The sequence below is a fragment of the Carassius auratus genome, chromosome 27 (assembly GCF_003368295.1).
Source record: "Carassius auratus strain Wakin chromosome 27, ASM336829v1, whole genome shotgun sequence".
NCBI lineage: Eukaryota > Metazoa > Chordata > Actinopteri > Cypriniformes > Cyprinidae > Carassius > Carassius auratus.
In genome coordinates, this window is record NC_039269.1 from 28,916,970 (window position 1) to 28,931,103 (window position 14,134).

General features: G+C 36.6%; 1 protein-coding gene across 1 annotated transcript; it reads left to right on the forward strand.

Annotated features, from left to right (window-relative positions):
- The first annotated feature begins 588 nt into the window (after window positions 1–588).
- Window positions 589–13,439, forward strand: ss18 (SS18 subunit of BAF chromatin remodeling complex). The gene is made up of 10 exons (XM_026207048.1): window positions 589–745; window positions 1,758–1,834; window positions 2,844–2,928; window positions 5,160–5,286; window positions 8,740–8,955; window positions 9,041–9,205; window positions 9,283–9,360; window positions 10,592–10,714; window positions 11,264–11,394; window positions 12,658–13,439. Exons 1-10 carry the CDS (start codon window positions 677–679, stop codon window positions 12,682–12,684), a joined length of 1,098 nt encoding a protein of 365 aa, XP_026062833.1. The 5' UTR covers window positions 589–676; the 3' UTR covers window positions 12,685–13,439.
- The last annotated feature ends 695 nt before the right edge of the window (window positions 13,440–14,134 follow it).

A 14,134-nucleotide genomic window follows, 5' to 3' on the forward strand; every position in this document is an offset into this window, starting at 1 on the left:
CTTATTTTGCTAGTTTATCTGTCAGAGAGGAACAAAAAAAGGAGAAAAATGTATTCTTGGAAGAAAAAAGGATAATGTAAAAGAATTGCATTTAAATAACAATTCGTCTAGTCTTACTGCACAAGAAATAAAAAGAAGAAAGAAAAAAAAACCTTACAGACTGTATGTTACAAATTTATAATATCATCAGTTTGAACTATGTTACATAGTTACATAGGGTAATTGAATTAGAATGTACATTTTGCACCATGTTGCACACATTGTATTGCATTTTACACATGACCGCACTGTTCCGCGCATTGGATTTTAACTTGATTTTAACCAGGCTGCGCAAATGCATTTGGAAATCCCCCTCTGTGACCCTCAGGAACAAACCATTATTATTAAACAGAGGGGTGTGGGTGCTATTCTTGCGTGTATATTTAATTTTAATCGGAACTTCATGATTTAAATAGCAAGTGCTGGACATTGTAAACGTTGAGTTATGTTTCAAGCGTCTTGATTCTTGATTCACTCTTGTCGGTTTTTCTGTTTCGAGTGCGATGAGAGACGCGACGCCCCCCGCTGTATCACGAGAGATGGATCGGTCTGGTTTGGCGGCTCGGCGCGTGTGTTCTCGCTCAGTGTGTATTTGTGTGTTGATTGCTGCTGATCTCTCTTCTGACGATAAACGAACATGTCTGTGGCTTTCGCGCCGCTTCGGCAGCGTGCTAAAGGCGATATAACGCCTGCCGGGATACAAAAGGTAATTTAATTGAATCATTTTTCAAGCTGAATGAAGCCAGGGGTGATTTCTTTTGCAGTAACGTTAGTGGGAACGGCTAGTTAGCTGTAACGTCTCTCCCGCCAACACTCTCACAAAACCACAACACAAAACATTTTAGAGAGATGTTTGTTGTAGTATTCAACAGCTCCTACAGAATAAAACACGAGCAGGTCGCGCTTCTGATCTCTAGTCGTTGTGTAGTGTTTTAAACGGCTGAAATCGCCTCAGTTCGCTGTGTCTTTGTTAGCCGCTAACGCTAACGTTACATGCTCGGCTCTATGATGAATCACAATAGAGGATTGTGTGAAACCATCGTAGTGTTACACGGTCAAACAGAAAGAACCGTGCCTGTGATTTCTAATTAACGTTTCTAGTATAGTTACCGTTCACATGATTTATTATTAATCGTATGTTTTGTTACAAGCGCGTCTGTTAATTGCCGATTTCTCGTTACATCGATTACGCGGGTCTGATTTGGTCAGCCCACTTTTATTCTCTGTGTTATCATTATTCCTGTCAGATTTGATTAGTCAAACGTTAGTATTTTTTTTGTAAATATGGTTATCTGTTTTTAATTCCTAATTTATGATTTGATCAGTCGAAGTTTGTGGTTCGTGTCTGATTTGGTCAGTGAAGCTTTATTTCTTCGGTTTTCTATTACTCATGTCTGTTGATTAGCATTCATCGCTGCTTGAATTAATGTTTAGGTTTTATTTTAATGAGCTGCTGATTAGTGATTATGCCAAGACATGGAAGTATTTTAAGGTAACAGGTTAATTTATATGTCATCCAGCCTCATGTAGCACTGATTTGTCTGCACTTGATGACCAAAAGCTATTACTTGATTTGTTTTCGTGAATTTATGTGTGCTTGTTTCAGTGATGATTGATGTAATGACAGCATACGATTAGGCTTTTACTCATTTTTCCTGTATTATTTTGTTCTTTTTCTATTTTGATGTTTAGTTAACATTTTGTCGTTTCATTTGCAGTTGCTGGATGAAAACAATCAGTTGATTCAGTGCATCATGGACTTCCAGAGTAAAGGGAAGACAGCTGAATGTTCACAGTAAGATCTCTGGCATAAAAGTCTGTGTGTTTCTTTTATTTATAGATTTAAAAAAAACCTTTGTTCGTCACTTAAAAAAAAAAGTTACACAGAGGTACTCGAAGGACAAACATGTCTGTTAAAAATATGAAATGCATATTATGTATCAATATTATTTTTTTTTACATTCACTGAAAGATTTCTTCACCAGCATCAGTCCTGATCATAAGCACAAATACATTCATTTTCAGGATTTGAAGCCTTTAAATGCCTGTTTCTTTACATAATCCCACTGAAGTCCCGACCAGTCATTTTTTGTGCAGTGTCATATTAAATAGATAAAAAATAACCATTCCATATTCTTATATTTAAATTATATTTTTCTCAGCAAAATCAGAAAACAGAAAAGGGTGAATATTTGCTCTACAGGTCAAACCTGAGAAAATAGTGACACCAGGTGGATAATAGCAAATTAAACATTTTAACGCCTTGCTAACGGAGTAAAAGCCTGTTCACAATTAATGCATGAATTATGCTAAAAATGGCATTTTGATTAAATATTGTGGTTTCATGTATTTTTTCCCTTTAAGGTGCTGAGTGTAACTGTTTTACCCAGTACAAAACAATGAAAATGAGGGTGAAATAAAATTGTGTTATGATGTATTTATGTGCACATTATCCTGAACCTGTATTAGGTTCTTTCTTCTGCCAAACACAAAGATGCTTTGAAGAATGTGGGTGAGCAAACAGTTGTTGGTCTCCATTTACTTTCATATAATTGAAACAAAAAAAAAACAAAACTATTGACATTTGTGGCTGCCAGCGTCCTTCAAAATATCTTACAAATATCTTTAGTGTTCAGCAGAAGAAAGAGACTCTATATGTACATGACATAACATGATGGAGCGTAAATTACAACAAAACATACACCTTTAAGACACACACGTCGCTTTCTCAAATGATGTAGGATGCTGCGTTACTCTTTACTTCACTCAGTGATCAAAGCTGTTTTCTCGTTGCTCTCTGTCAGCTACCAGCAGATGCTACACAGAAATCTGGTGTATCTGGCCACAATAGCAGACTCCAATCAGAACATGCAGTCTCTGCTTCCCGCCGTGAGTATTTATTCCCAGTCTCCCGTCTGATTATCAGAATGCGATCTATTTGATGATGCTTTTATCACGGTATTATCATGGTATTGAAACTTAGATTCAGAAAAGTGGTCATAATACAGTATTTTGCAGGTTTATTTTTTTCTTATAACAATAATAACTGAGCATTTAAATTGTTTGATTGTTTAGTTTATTTCAGTCAGAATAAGGTAAAATACAATTTACAAGCAAACAAATTGTGGAAAAAAAGAAAGGAAATTTAGACTGAAAAGGTGTCTGCTGAAGCTTACTCTTATTGCGCCACCCTTTTTACACCTTAGTTGTTTTAAACACAACACACAGACCCAAAGTCATCTTACATACAATAACTAAAAGAAAGGAAACAAGTAAAACAAGTTCTGGACACAATCTGTGACTATATTATTTATTATTTTAAACATTATTTGAGCATTTTTAAATTTCACTAAGTCATTAAATTTTAATAGGTTGGAGTTTCTAAATAAATGGTTTGTTGGATGATAATAATTAGTTTTATTTATAATCCGTATTGCACATTTTTGCAGAATAACAATTTGTTTTACTATGGTTTTATTTGTATTTCCCCAGATCTCCTAGAAGTAAGTCATGTATGGCACTATTAGAGACTGGTACAGTATATTTAGGGCCTTTGAATCAAGGATGTATCTTATTTTAGACATGATAGCCAGAGTTTTCGATATTTTTGATTATTTCCAACTGATCTTGTGGTCAATAATGACCCCTAATAATTTAATTCAATTTAGCATTTCCAGTTCAAACTTATCAATTCTGATCTTAACATTTGTATTTATGTTTATTGCCTAATAAAATAGTTTACAGTTTATTAACATCAAACCTTTTTTTAATGTTTTCATTTCTGCTTCCACCGTGTCCAGAAGCTTTCCCAAATTTTGATTGGAACAAAATAAAATTGTATTGTCTGCAAATAAGACACAGTTTAATCAAGTCAACATGTTACAAATATTGTTATATATAATAAGAATAGCTTAGGGCCAAGCACTGATCCTTGTGGCACCCCACAAGAATTATTAGATCTTCCATTGGTGAATTGAACAAACTGAAATCCATTCCTTAGATAGTCAGTAATCTATCTTTGGGCAATGCCCAGATACCATACTTTTTAAGGTTTTTTTTTTTTTTACAGAGTTTTATGATCAGTAGTATCAAATGCTTTTTTCAAGTCTATGAAAAAGTCTAAATACAAAAATGCAATACAGAAAAAATATATAAAGTTAAACGTTTTACACGGAATAAAGTGCAAAAGAGACCAATAGGTATCACTTACAATAAGACCTCATTAGTTAACCATTGACATTCACAATGCTACAAAAGTTATTAATCTTTGTTAAAAATAGAAGTTTTGTTCATATTAGCTCATTAATTAGCACTGTGGCAATGTTCGATTTTAACAGCATTTTATTAAATATTGGAATACCTAATATTAATGAAAGCTCAAAAGAATAAAAAAAAAAGTTTGAAAATGAATAGCCTTTTGTCTAAATACTTAATTATTGGCTTTGATGAACATAATAGCAAATACACAATTTTATTTTAATAATATTTATATCTGTATTATAAAGTAGTGCGGCTGCTTTATTTATGGGGTTTCCAGGCTGCATTTTCTGCAGTTTAGCGCCATCTGCTGTCAGAGAGTGAATGTGTTTCATTCAGCGTGTCTCACGTGTTCCTCATGTGCTTCTCATGCGTGCTTGTTAACATCAGAGCACACACGTGTCTTTCAAGCTACATACAGCAGTGTTTTGCATTCTGACCAGTTGATGGGAAAAGTATTCATAAAATGAATTCTGAATAGTTTGTAATGTATAATTATTCACGGTATTTAGTAGAGCCAACGATAACAATGTAAAGCATATTCATTACCATGATATATTGCATTAACGGATACTGGTACGTCTACCTAAGATATAATAAAATAAGAAACCAGAGTAAATTTCTATTAAATGTGCATAATTCATTTGATCTTGCTTGGGTTTGAATTTAATTTAAGATTAGATAGCCCTTTAAAAACGGTAGCAGGTATGTTGGTGTAGGTTGACACAAAGGCTATTAAATAATCTATAATTATGAAATTGAATTAGTGAAAACATGTCAGACTGCTATTTTGGCTAACAGGAATTATTAAATAAAAGTGATAAAGCAATGAAATGATTAAGTGTGTCTGTGTTTCTCTCTAGCCTCCGTCTCAGAGCATGGCCATGAATCAGAGCGGAGCGAGTCCACAGCTGCCCCACGGTCACAGTATGGCATCAGACGGGCCGCCCGCAGCACACATGCAGAGCCAGATGAACGGACAGATGCCAGGTACATTCAGAGCAGTGCACTCACCGTCAAACCCCAGCAACTGAGGAGAACTCGGGACACTTCTCCAAACTGCTTGGGGGAAACTACCTGCAAACTACTGTACTGTGCAAAACAATTAGACACTTGTGAACAAATGATGAGAATAGGCCTGTTGCAATAATCAATATATCGACTTATCGCACAATATATGTACATGACCTCGAAAAGAGTTTGGTGATGCAATATATTGCCCATTATATTTACATATAAATGACTGTCACTGTGTTTTTTTGTACTTGTATCTTTTGCAGCTTCTCTAACATAACGAGGTGCTTGTTCAAATATAAAAAATGCTTCTACCAAAAAATAAGTTTCCTTTGTTTAGGGATCTGTGCCTTTGTGCGTATGCACACGTCTGACTGCTAAGTAAAGACGGTGTTTTCCAGTAATAGTGTGCACCTTTAATTTACAGAGAAATGAAGGTCAGGAAAAAACCTCCATTCAAGTTCTTTGTGCTATTTTTGTACTTGTTTCTATGCCCTTTTTTGTTATAGAATGTTTATTTACTGTTTACTCAAGTATTTAAGGTTTCTAATATTTTGATACTTAATGATGTTCTCAAGAATTAAAAAGTGTGTTGTCATTTGAAAGTGTCTAGGCCTTCTTGTATTATGATGTTATAGTAGGATTATATAATTCAGTGGCATAAGATGACAATCATATCGCTTATCGCAATTATTTCTGGGGCAATATATCGCACAATAAAAACTTATCATCGTGACAAATGTGAAGGTTTTCAAGAATAATACCATGAGTAGTCTTTATTCTTCACTTTATGGAAGGCTAACAAATTTTAATCAACATTTGGCTTTAAAACAAAGGTAGACTTGCTCACAGTTTGCGGGTAGTTCGTTTCAAGCCTCTTGGAGGAAGTGTTCTTTGGTGTCTGAGACACATTTATTCACACATAGGGTTTAACACAAGATAGTTTGTGTTTCTGGTGTCGAATTACTGTATATAAGGCAGGAGAAGATGTTAAATCTATATACTCGATGCATATCTGAGAAAAAAAGCATTGCTGCTCGGCGCCACCTAGTGTGCAGGAGTGTGTTAGCAGAAGACAATCGGTGTGAAATCACAGTTCCTCTCGTTTCTTCACATCCAGTGTGAAATCGCATTAAGGCTGTCTGAACCGCTTCTGACGGCTAATTTCTGTCCTTTTTTGCTCGTTTTGAAGCTATATTTAGTTGGTTAGAATTCTTAACCTACAAGTGTTTTGATATTATTCATTTTATAATTATTTTAAGAAGTATTTATGTACGTAACTGCAGAAAAATGCACACATAAATGTATATTAACTCTATTCCTAAATAAGAAAAAAACGTAGATCAGGAATTGTTTTGGAATGGGTTTGTGATTCATTTTTGTGCTGGTACACTAAAGTAAATGATATAAATAACTAATATACATCTTAATATATTTACATCTTCACATAGTTTGCTTCATGTGATTATTGGATGCTTATAGGATTGTTTTAGTTGTATTTTCACATTAACTGTGAAGGGGTTTGTGTTAAAGTGTCATGGATTCATCACTGGTCTCTCATCACAGACCTACAACACATTATGCTCTATTATATTTTAAATAGAGATATTAAAGGCATGGTTAGTTTTTTTTGTTCTTGTTTGAACTTTCTCTCTTTGATGGTTAAATTCTGCAATTAATGTCCAGATCACTTGCCGTACCAGACTATGTGGCTTCTTCTGTACGAATAACAGATCAATTGAGCATTGAGCGCACACCCGAAGCACTGTTATACATTAAATATTGTTACGGCCATGTTTTTACAGAGGTGAACTGACGGCAAGGAAACTCTTTCATGATGGGATTTGAATTCTCTGCTGTAAGATAACCTCATGCATAATACATCGCAGTGATTGGATCGTGAGAGTCCGTTCTTATGAATAATAATGAGAAGCGCAGTAATTGTATGATTTGTGTCAGGGACACCCCGTCTTAATCCCAACTTCAAGTTAAACTCGTTTCGTTAGTTGATATCTGCAAATCACAAAAATGAATTGTCATATATACATTCTTGTTTATATGTATGTACTGTTCCAGCAGTTTTATTTCCTCAAGGGAATGAAGTATTACGCTATGCGGTAAAGAGCCAAAGGCCTCTCGAAAATCGAGAAATGCCGCATAGAAACGGGAGACTTCATGTTTAAAATCATCGATGGCGGTCTTCAAACAGAATACGTGCTCATTCATTCACTGTCTCTCTATGTGTGCTTCTTGTTTTGTTGACAATGGTCCTGATTCCAGCAGCCAGGGTAAAATTCAGCGTAAAATACACTTCATAAATGCCTTGTATATAGTGGGGAGCAGTGATATATCTCTCCAGGTGGAGGGATCTTCTGGAATGTTGTTCTTTTTGGGGATCCTATATTTAATAGCCCACACACACACACACACACACACACACACAGCTGCAGGTGAAGAGAAGGCGTGAACCAGCTGCGTTATAAAGTGTTTTGTGACAACTACAGCCAGTTAGGAAGAACGAGCCCCAATGGACTTGTAGGGTGCTATGAATTCTGTTACATTTTTTTTCAAATTCCATTTTTCTGTTTTAATTTTTCCGTATTCCATTTTTTTTTTTCATTTAAATTTTTTTTGACTCCTTTTTCATGGTTGCATTAAATTGTATTAATAAGCATGTCTAATTAAGTTAAAATCCAGAAACTTATACAATTGCACTTCAATTTTGTAATAGTTTAACAAAAATTACGTTTCGCACCATATGTTTTCTTGTAGTCAAATTTTGTTTTAGCATGTTAAATCATTTGAATGCATACATCATTTATTCAAACCTATTATTAAAATAGCCTTATGAAATGTCTTAATTTCAATACAAGAACACCATTTAAAACAGACTGGAATAGTGCAAGGTTTCTAAAAAATAATGAATAGAGCATAATGATATAAATTCCATGATATTCAGTAAATTCTGTTTTTATGACTGGATTCCGTCCACGTTTTCCACATTATGGAAATCATAGGGCCCTAGACCTGGCATCAAAGTCACAGTCTTTAGCTCAAGTGTGGGAACATTTTGGCTTTAAGCTGAATAAGAGAAGAGAGCAAATTAATGTAAAATTAATGTTTTAGACACAGATGCCTTTTCCCGGCTGTGAAAATATAAACGTGTTTTATTTATGTAGGATATATTTGATCACATTCCAAAAATATTCTTACAAATAAAAGGTTCTTTTTTTCATTGAAATGGTGTACTTGCACTATTATGCTTTTATATATCTTCATACTGTCATTATATAATCGGCTGCATAAAATGGTCCTAAATTGACAGTAATATAAATATAAATGTTGGTGTGATATATCGTACAACAAAAAGTAGTTACCGTGAACGCCCTATTCATGACCCTTTAACCTCTAACCTCTAACCTTCTGCAGGTCCCACGCACATGTCGATGCAGGGCCCGGGGCCCAACCAGACCCCCAGCGGCTCCATGAACATGACACCCAGCAACCACGGCTCCATGGGGGCGTATAACCACACAGTGCCCTCCTCGCAGGGAATACAGTCACAGGGGCAGATGAACATGAGTCAGGGGCAGCCCATGGGCAACTACGGCCCTCGGCCCAACATGACCATGCAGCCCAATCAGGGTACTCCTCTCAAAACCATGTTTTAACAATAATATCAACCACACAATCACAAAACCGGTTTGCTTTGGGTGCATGTGTGTTGTAGGGGCTATGATGCACCAGCAGGCTCCTTCCCAACAGTACAGCATGCCCCCTTCTGGAGGCAGCGGGCAGCATTTCCAGGGGCAGCAGAACCCCATGGGCATGATGGGGCAAGGCAATCACGTGTTGGGACAGAGGCCCATGCCCCCCTACAGGCCACCACATCAAGGTATACTGAAATATCTGGATAAAATACTGAATCGCTGAGATTTTGGCTGTTTTAATGTCTTTTTGGTGTGTTTTCAGGCCCTCCTCAGCAGTATCCTGGTCAAGAGGAGTACTACACGGAGCAATACAGCCATGGAGCACAGGGGGCGCCAGAGGGTAAGATGACTTGAGCTGGGGGTATAGATTGACTTCATACACAAAAAAAGAGCGAAACTCTGCCAAAATCTGATTTCTTGATGATCTGATATTTTATAATATTGATGGTTATTTTATCATTTCAAAATATGAAGGGAAAAGTATAAATGAATGACTGATAAGCCCAAAAGTGCTCCTCCGCTGTCTTCTACAGGTTATAATGGTGATTTGATGTATTTATTTTTATTTTACATAAGCATTTGTTCACCACAATTTATTTTGGTCATCCCATTGAAAATGAAATCCAAATCATGGATCATTTAGTGCTGGAAACAGTTGTGTGAAATACTTGTAAGTAGAGCGGCAACTAACGATTATTTTTTCTGTCGACTAATCTAACGATTATTTTTATTACAATAAATAATTAACCACACTGAATCCACAAGCTACATGTAAACTATATTCTTTGTTCTCTTCTCCTGTCAAAATATTGGAGTTCATCTAGAATTATTACACTTTTTAGAACAAGCAGAAGATAAGCTGGTTTATCTGGTAATGGGCGGAGCTAATGCACAGCTTGGAATTTCATTGGCTGGCGCTGAATACACCGTTACCAAGTTTTAGTTCTAATCACTGAAGTACTATCATTAAATAGTGCTTAATGCCATAATGTAAGGGCGATTGTATTTCCAAAGTGTGCGTAGAGGGTTTGTTACAGCTTCTGGTTTTCTGCGTCAGTGCTGTCTGATCTGTTTCTGTGCTGAATTTGAAGAATTGAGAATTTGATTCTCACTGGGTCTTGTAGTGACTTTGCAGTAAGTAAAGCTGTCCTGAGCTCGGACCAGTCTGTAGTTTGTTTGCGTCGTGGTCCGAGCTGATAAATGGTCCGTGATGCACAACTCAGTGAAGTCAACATGTTACAGCGTTTTCGTTTCAGTGATTCAGAGAGGTTTTTTTTTATTTAATTTTGTATTCATTTTGACTGACACTAACTTTATACATGGTGCACTTTTAGATTTAAAACCTTCCAGGGATGTTTCATTCACTCAGAGCTGTGTTACGCACTGTTTTTTCAAAAAATCCATAATAGGGGCGCTTTAATACATTTTTTTCGATGTGATATCAGTTATCGTCCACATAACTGTGCATGATGCAAACACTCATAGCTGGAATTCCTGCAAACACACGGTTCATTTCACTTAGCAGGTAGCTCTGCTGATGTTTCATGAGTGGCTTGTTCCTCTTCCTGTAGGAAACGCACAGTATGGTCAGCAGCAAGAGGCGTATCAGCAGGCCCCCCCGCAGCAGCAGGGTTACCCCCCGCAGCAGCAGTACACGGGACAGCAGGGATACCCCGGACAGCAGCAGGCCTACGGTAGGAAATATACTGACAGTCACGTCTGAGACATCAGAAGTCAGTCATTGATGACTGCATTACCATCAAGTTCTGCTTCTGTCTCTCTCTCTGTGTGTGTGTGTGTGTGTGTGTGTGTGCAGGTTTGGCTATTCATGTGATATAAACTCTGTCCTCACTAGTTAGGTTTATAATGGTCCAGATGTTGTTTACTAATTCTAATGATGTACACATTTCTGACATTGCACAATTTGTGAACATAAGGTTTCTTAATCCGTTAACTGGGAAAGTAGATAGATGCGTCATGAATTGAGAATTGATTCAACACCCATTCTGTGATTTTCCGAATGCATCGTGATTCTTTCTCGAGTCGATTCTGAGCTTAGTTTTGAACAGCAGGTGGCGCTTCATGCTTTACAAACAGTCGCACTCTGCTTGTTTCCAAATCCTTACACAAGATCTCAGAATCAAACAGTTCGATTCTGCATTGATTTATGATCTCAGCCCTGATGAATTTAGTTAGTAATCTAGTAAACCCATTAGTAAACAATGCTCCTTTTATACCAACAGGTCCGTCTCAGGGCGCTCCGAGTCAGTACCCAAACTACCCCCAGAGTCAAGGGCAGCAGTATTCGGCCTACAGAGCGCCTCAGCCCGGACCCCCACAGGGACAGCCCCAGCGCCCCTATGCTTTTGACCAGGTGAGAAACACTCCCATCACTACAGAGCACTGCCAACAAATCCAGATCTGGGTGAATTAGGGATGGGTATCTTTTACATTTTATCGATACCGATACTGCTTATCAGTACCGATACTTATCGATACTATTTGGTGCTAGAAAATATGAAGTGAAAAGTTGTTGAAAATTGTAAAAAGTTATTTTACTAACTTAAGAGCAGCAAGTTATTTTTCTGTGTTTTATTTTATTAACAATAAAAGAATAGTTGTTTTACAACTGAATGAGTTTCTTTCTGCTGTTGTACATAAAAAGTTAATTTGAAAAATGATTGAAACTATTGAATATACTATTGAAGTCAGTGTGGACCAGCAACTGTTTGCTTAACCACATTCTTCAAAATATCTTATTTTGTGTTCCATCACGTTTGATACAACATGACTGAGTAAATAATGACAGACTTAACATTTTTGGTCGAACTGTCCCTTTAAGAGGAAACATCCGAGTTATGAAAATTTGTCTTCCCTTAGAATTAAAATGATTGTTCAAGGTCATTGGGAGATATTTGTTCTTGCTTCATTCACCAACTCCCTTTATTTTGATCATTTCCTCATAAAATAAGACTTTTTATCTTGCCATTTTGCATCCCAAGAAAGTATGTATTAATTGAATAATCTTTATATAATTTGCTCTGGAAAGTTTTGTCTGTTTGTTTTTGTTAAAATGAGCCTACGTTACAATTATTTACAAAGTTACATCATAAAGCGGAGAGTTCCGGTCCTTGATTCTGATTGGTTGACCCGTGTTTGAATTTGTTCTAAATTACTCTACAAACACACGTCTTTGTTTACTTCTGTGTGTTGCTCGGCAACCACTCTATTGGAACCACACCTGTTTCTGAGGAACTACATTGTTTGGTGGAAGAATACTGTTTTTATTAATAGCATTACACTTTATTTGCTCTGTTTTATTCTGTGAAACCTTGCTATATACATGGAATAACCATTTTATAAAAGCAACAAGCCCCATAAAGCCGTGGTTTACTGTTTTCATCAGCTTGTTTTGCAAACATTTGTTTCTCACTGTATTGGAATCATTAAATGAGACAATTAAATGTCACTTTTAATCTGTAATATTTCCATCTTTAAAAGAAACAGTAATGCAAACTAATGTTTTTGACTGTGACATGACTTTTTTACTCTTCAGTTAACACTGTCAGTTACTAAATCTATCGTACTAGCCGTGTTGTAGCACAGGCTTACACTGACTTAGCATCTTTCTTCACAGGCGCAGTATGGCAACTACCAGCAATAGATGACGAGCATTTGACTTCCCACCCTAGCATTTCCAGTTTGGAGCTGTGTGTGATCTGATGAAGGTCTTCTGTGCTCTCCAAATCTCTACACATCACCTATGAAGAGATGAATCTTCCCCGCTAATATAGACTGAACTCTTCATTCGGCCACAAGCATTTGAACTAACCGATCAACGATTGGCTCGATCCTCAGCACAGGTGATCTAATTGTGAAGCGCCTATAATACTCATTTGACACAAAAGAGAAAGCGTACACATTAAGAATTTCCTGTCGACTCATATGTGCATTTCTTGAGTTTAACAGAGAAGCAATTTCACAGCAGCAATGCCTTAAGTGAAACAGCTGCCTTATTTACAGCAACTTAAGAGATCAGTGAAAATACAGAAACACACACAGCAGTGAAACCTGTTTTGTTTTTCTAATGAAAGTCATTGTGCGTTGTTTTATTTTTTGTGACATTTTCTCCTCTCCTGCAAATGTTAGAGAAGCAATAATGCTGAGCTGCGTATGAAGGCTGGTGGAGAGGTGGAAAATGGTTTTCTGGTTCAAAACTGTGCTAAGATGTATAAATGTATTTTATGCTTTATCAAATAGAGCTCAGATTGAGTCCACGTGTTGAACAGTAGCTCAAAGTGTCGTCCAGTGTGCTTATTGACTGTATTGAATTTTCTTTCGTTTTTGAAGGTGGGACGTTCCCTTTTAAATAGACATGTATGACTTGCTGAAATTTGATTAAACCGATCTGGTACTGTAGTGGGTTGTATTTCAATCATGGACAGTCATCAATGAAGCAGATAAATATTTGCTTCAGTTGGACAAACCTGACCATTTTCATCTACTTTGCCCAAGGTAGGTAACTTTAGCCTTAAACTCAACTTTGTCAGACTGTCTTATTTGATTCGAAGACTGCATTCGGAGGGTGTTTGCATCACCTCGGTGCGACCACAGGCTAGTGATGTGATGTTCAATACGGAAGCGCCAAAGCTTGTATCGAAAAAACAACACCTTTCATATTGAAGCAGTGTATTGGAGCTTGATTCGTTTTGCCAAAAGCACAAGATCTATGATGACCAAAGCTTTGTCCGCCTGAAAACCACATGACTGCTTCTGGTTCAAATTAAGAGAACATCAGTGCTGTTTCCTTTACATTACTTTTAATGCACTAGCATTGCTTTTTTTATTGTAATTTTTACATTTAACTCTAACCATTAAAAAACAGTGTTAGCACTGAGGCAGAGTTAAAATAGATCACATTTGTTAAATTTTTCTGTCTTCTCTTAGTGGCACTACACTGACACTAATGACTTTGACAATGACCAATATTTATATAAAATAAAACAAATTATTGTTTCTAGAGCCAGATGTGGAACCAGCAGTAGAAGTGGAATACAGAAATTTGAAAAGGTGTTATTTATTTATCTAACAAAAATCCTGTAGTGTATTCCAGG

What these genes read in the sequence shown, in the direction of transcription:
- ss18 (XM_026207048.1), top strand. Translation starts at nt 677, where the DNA reads ATGTCTGTGGCTTTCGCGCCGCTTCGGCAGCGTGCTAAAGGCGATATA. An exon ending in GACCATGCAGCCCAATCAGG is followed by an intron (nt 8,956 to 9,040) that starts GTACTCCTCTCA and finishes TGTGTGTTGTAG; the next exon opens with GGGCTATGATGCACCAGCAG. An exon ending in AGCACAGGGGGCGCCAGAGG is followed by an intron (nt 9,361 to 10,591) that starts GTAAGATGACTT and finishes CTCTTCCTGTAG; the next exon opens with GAAACGCACAGTATGGTCAG.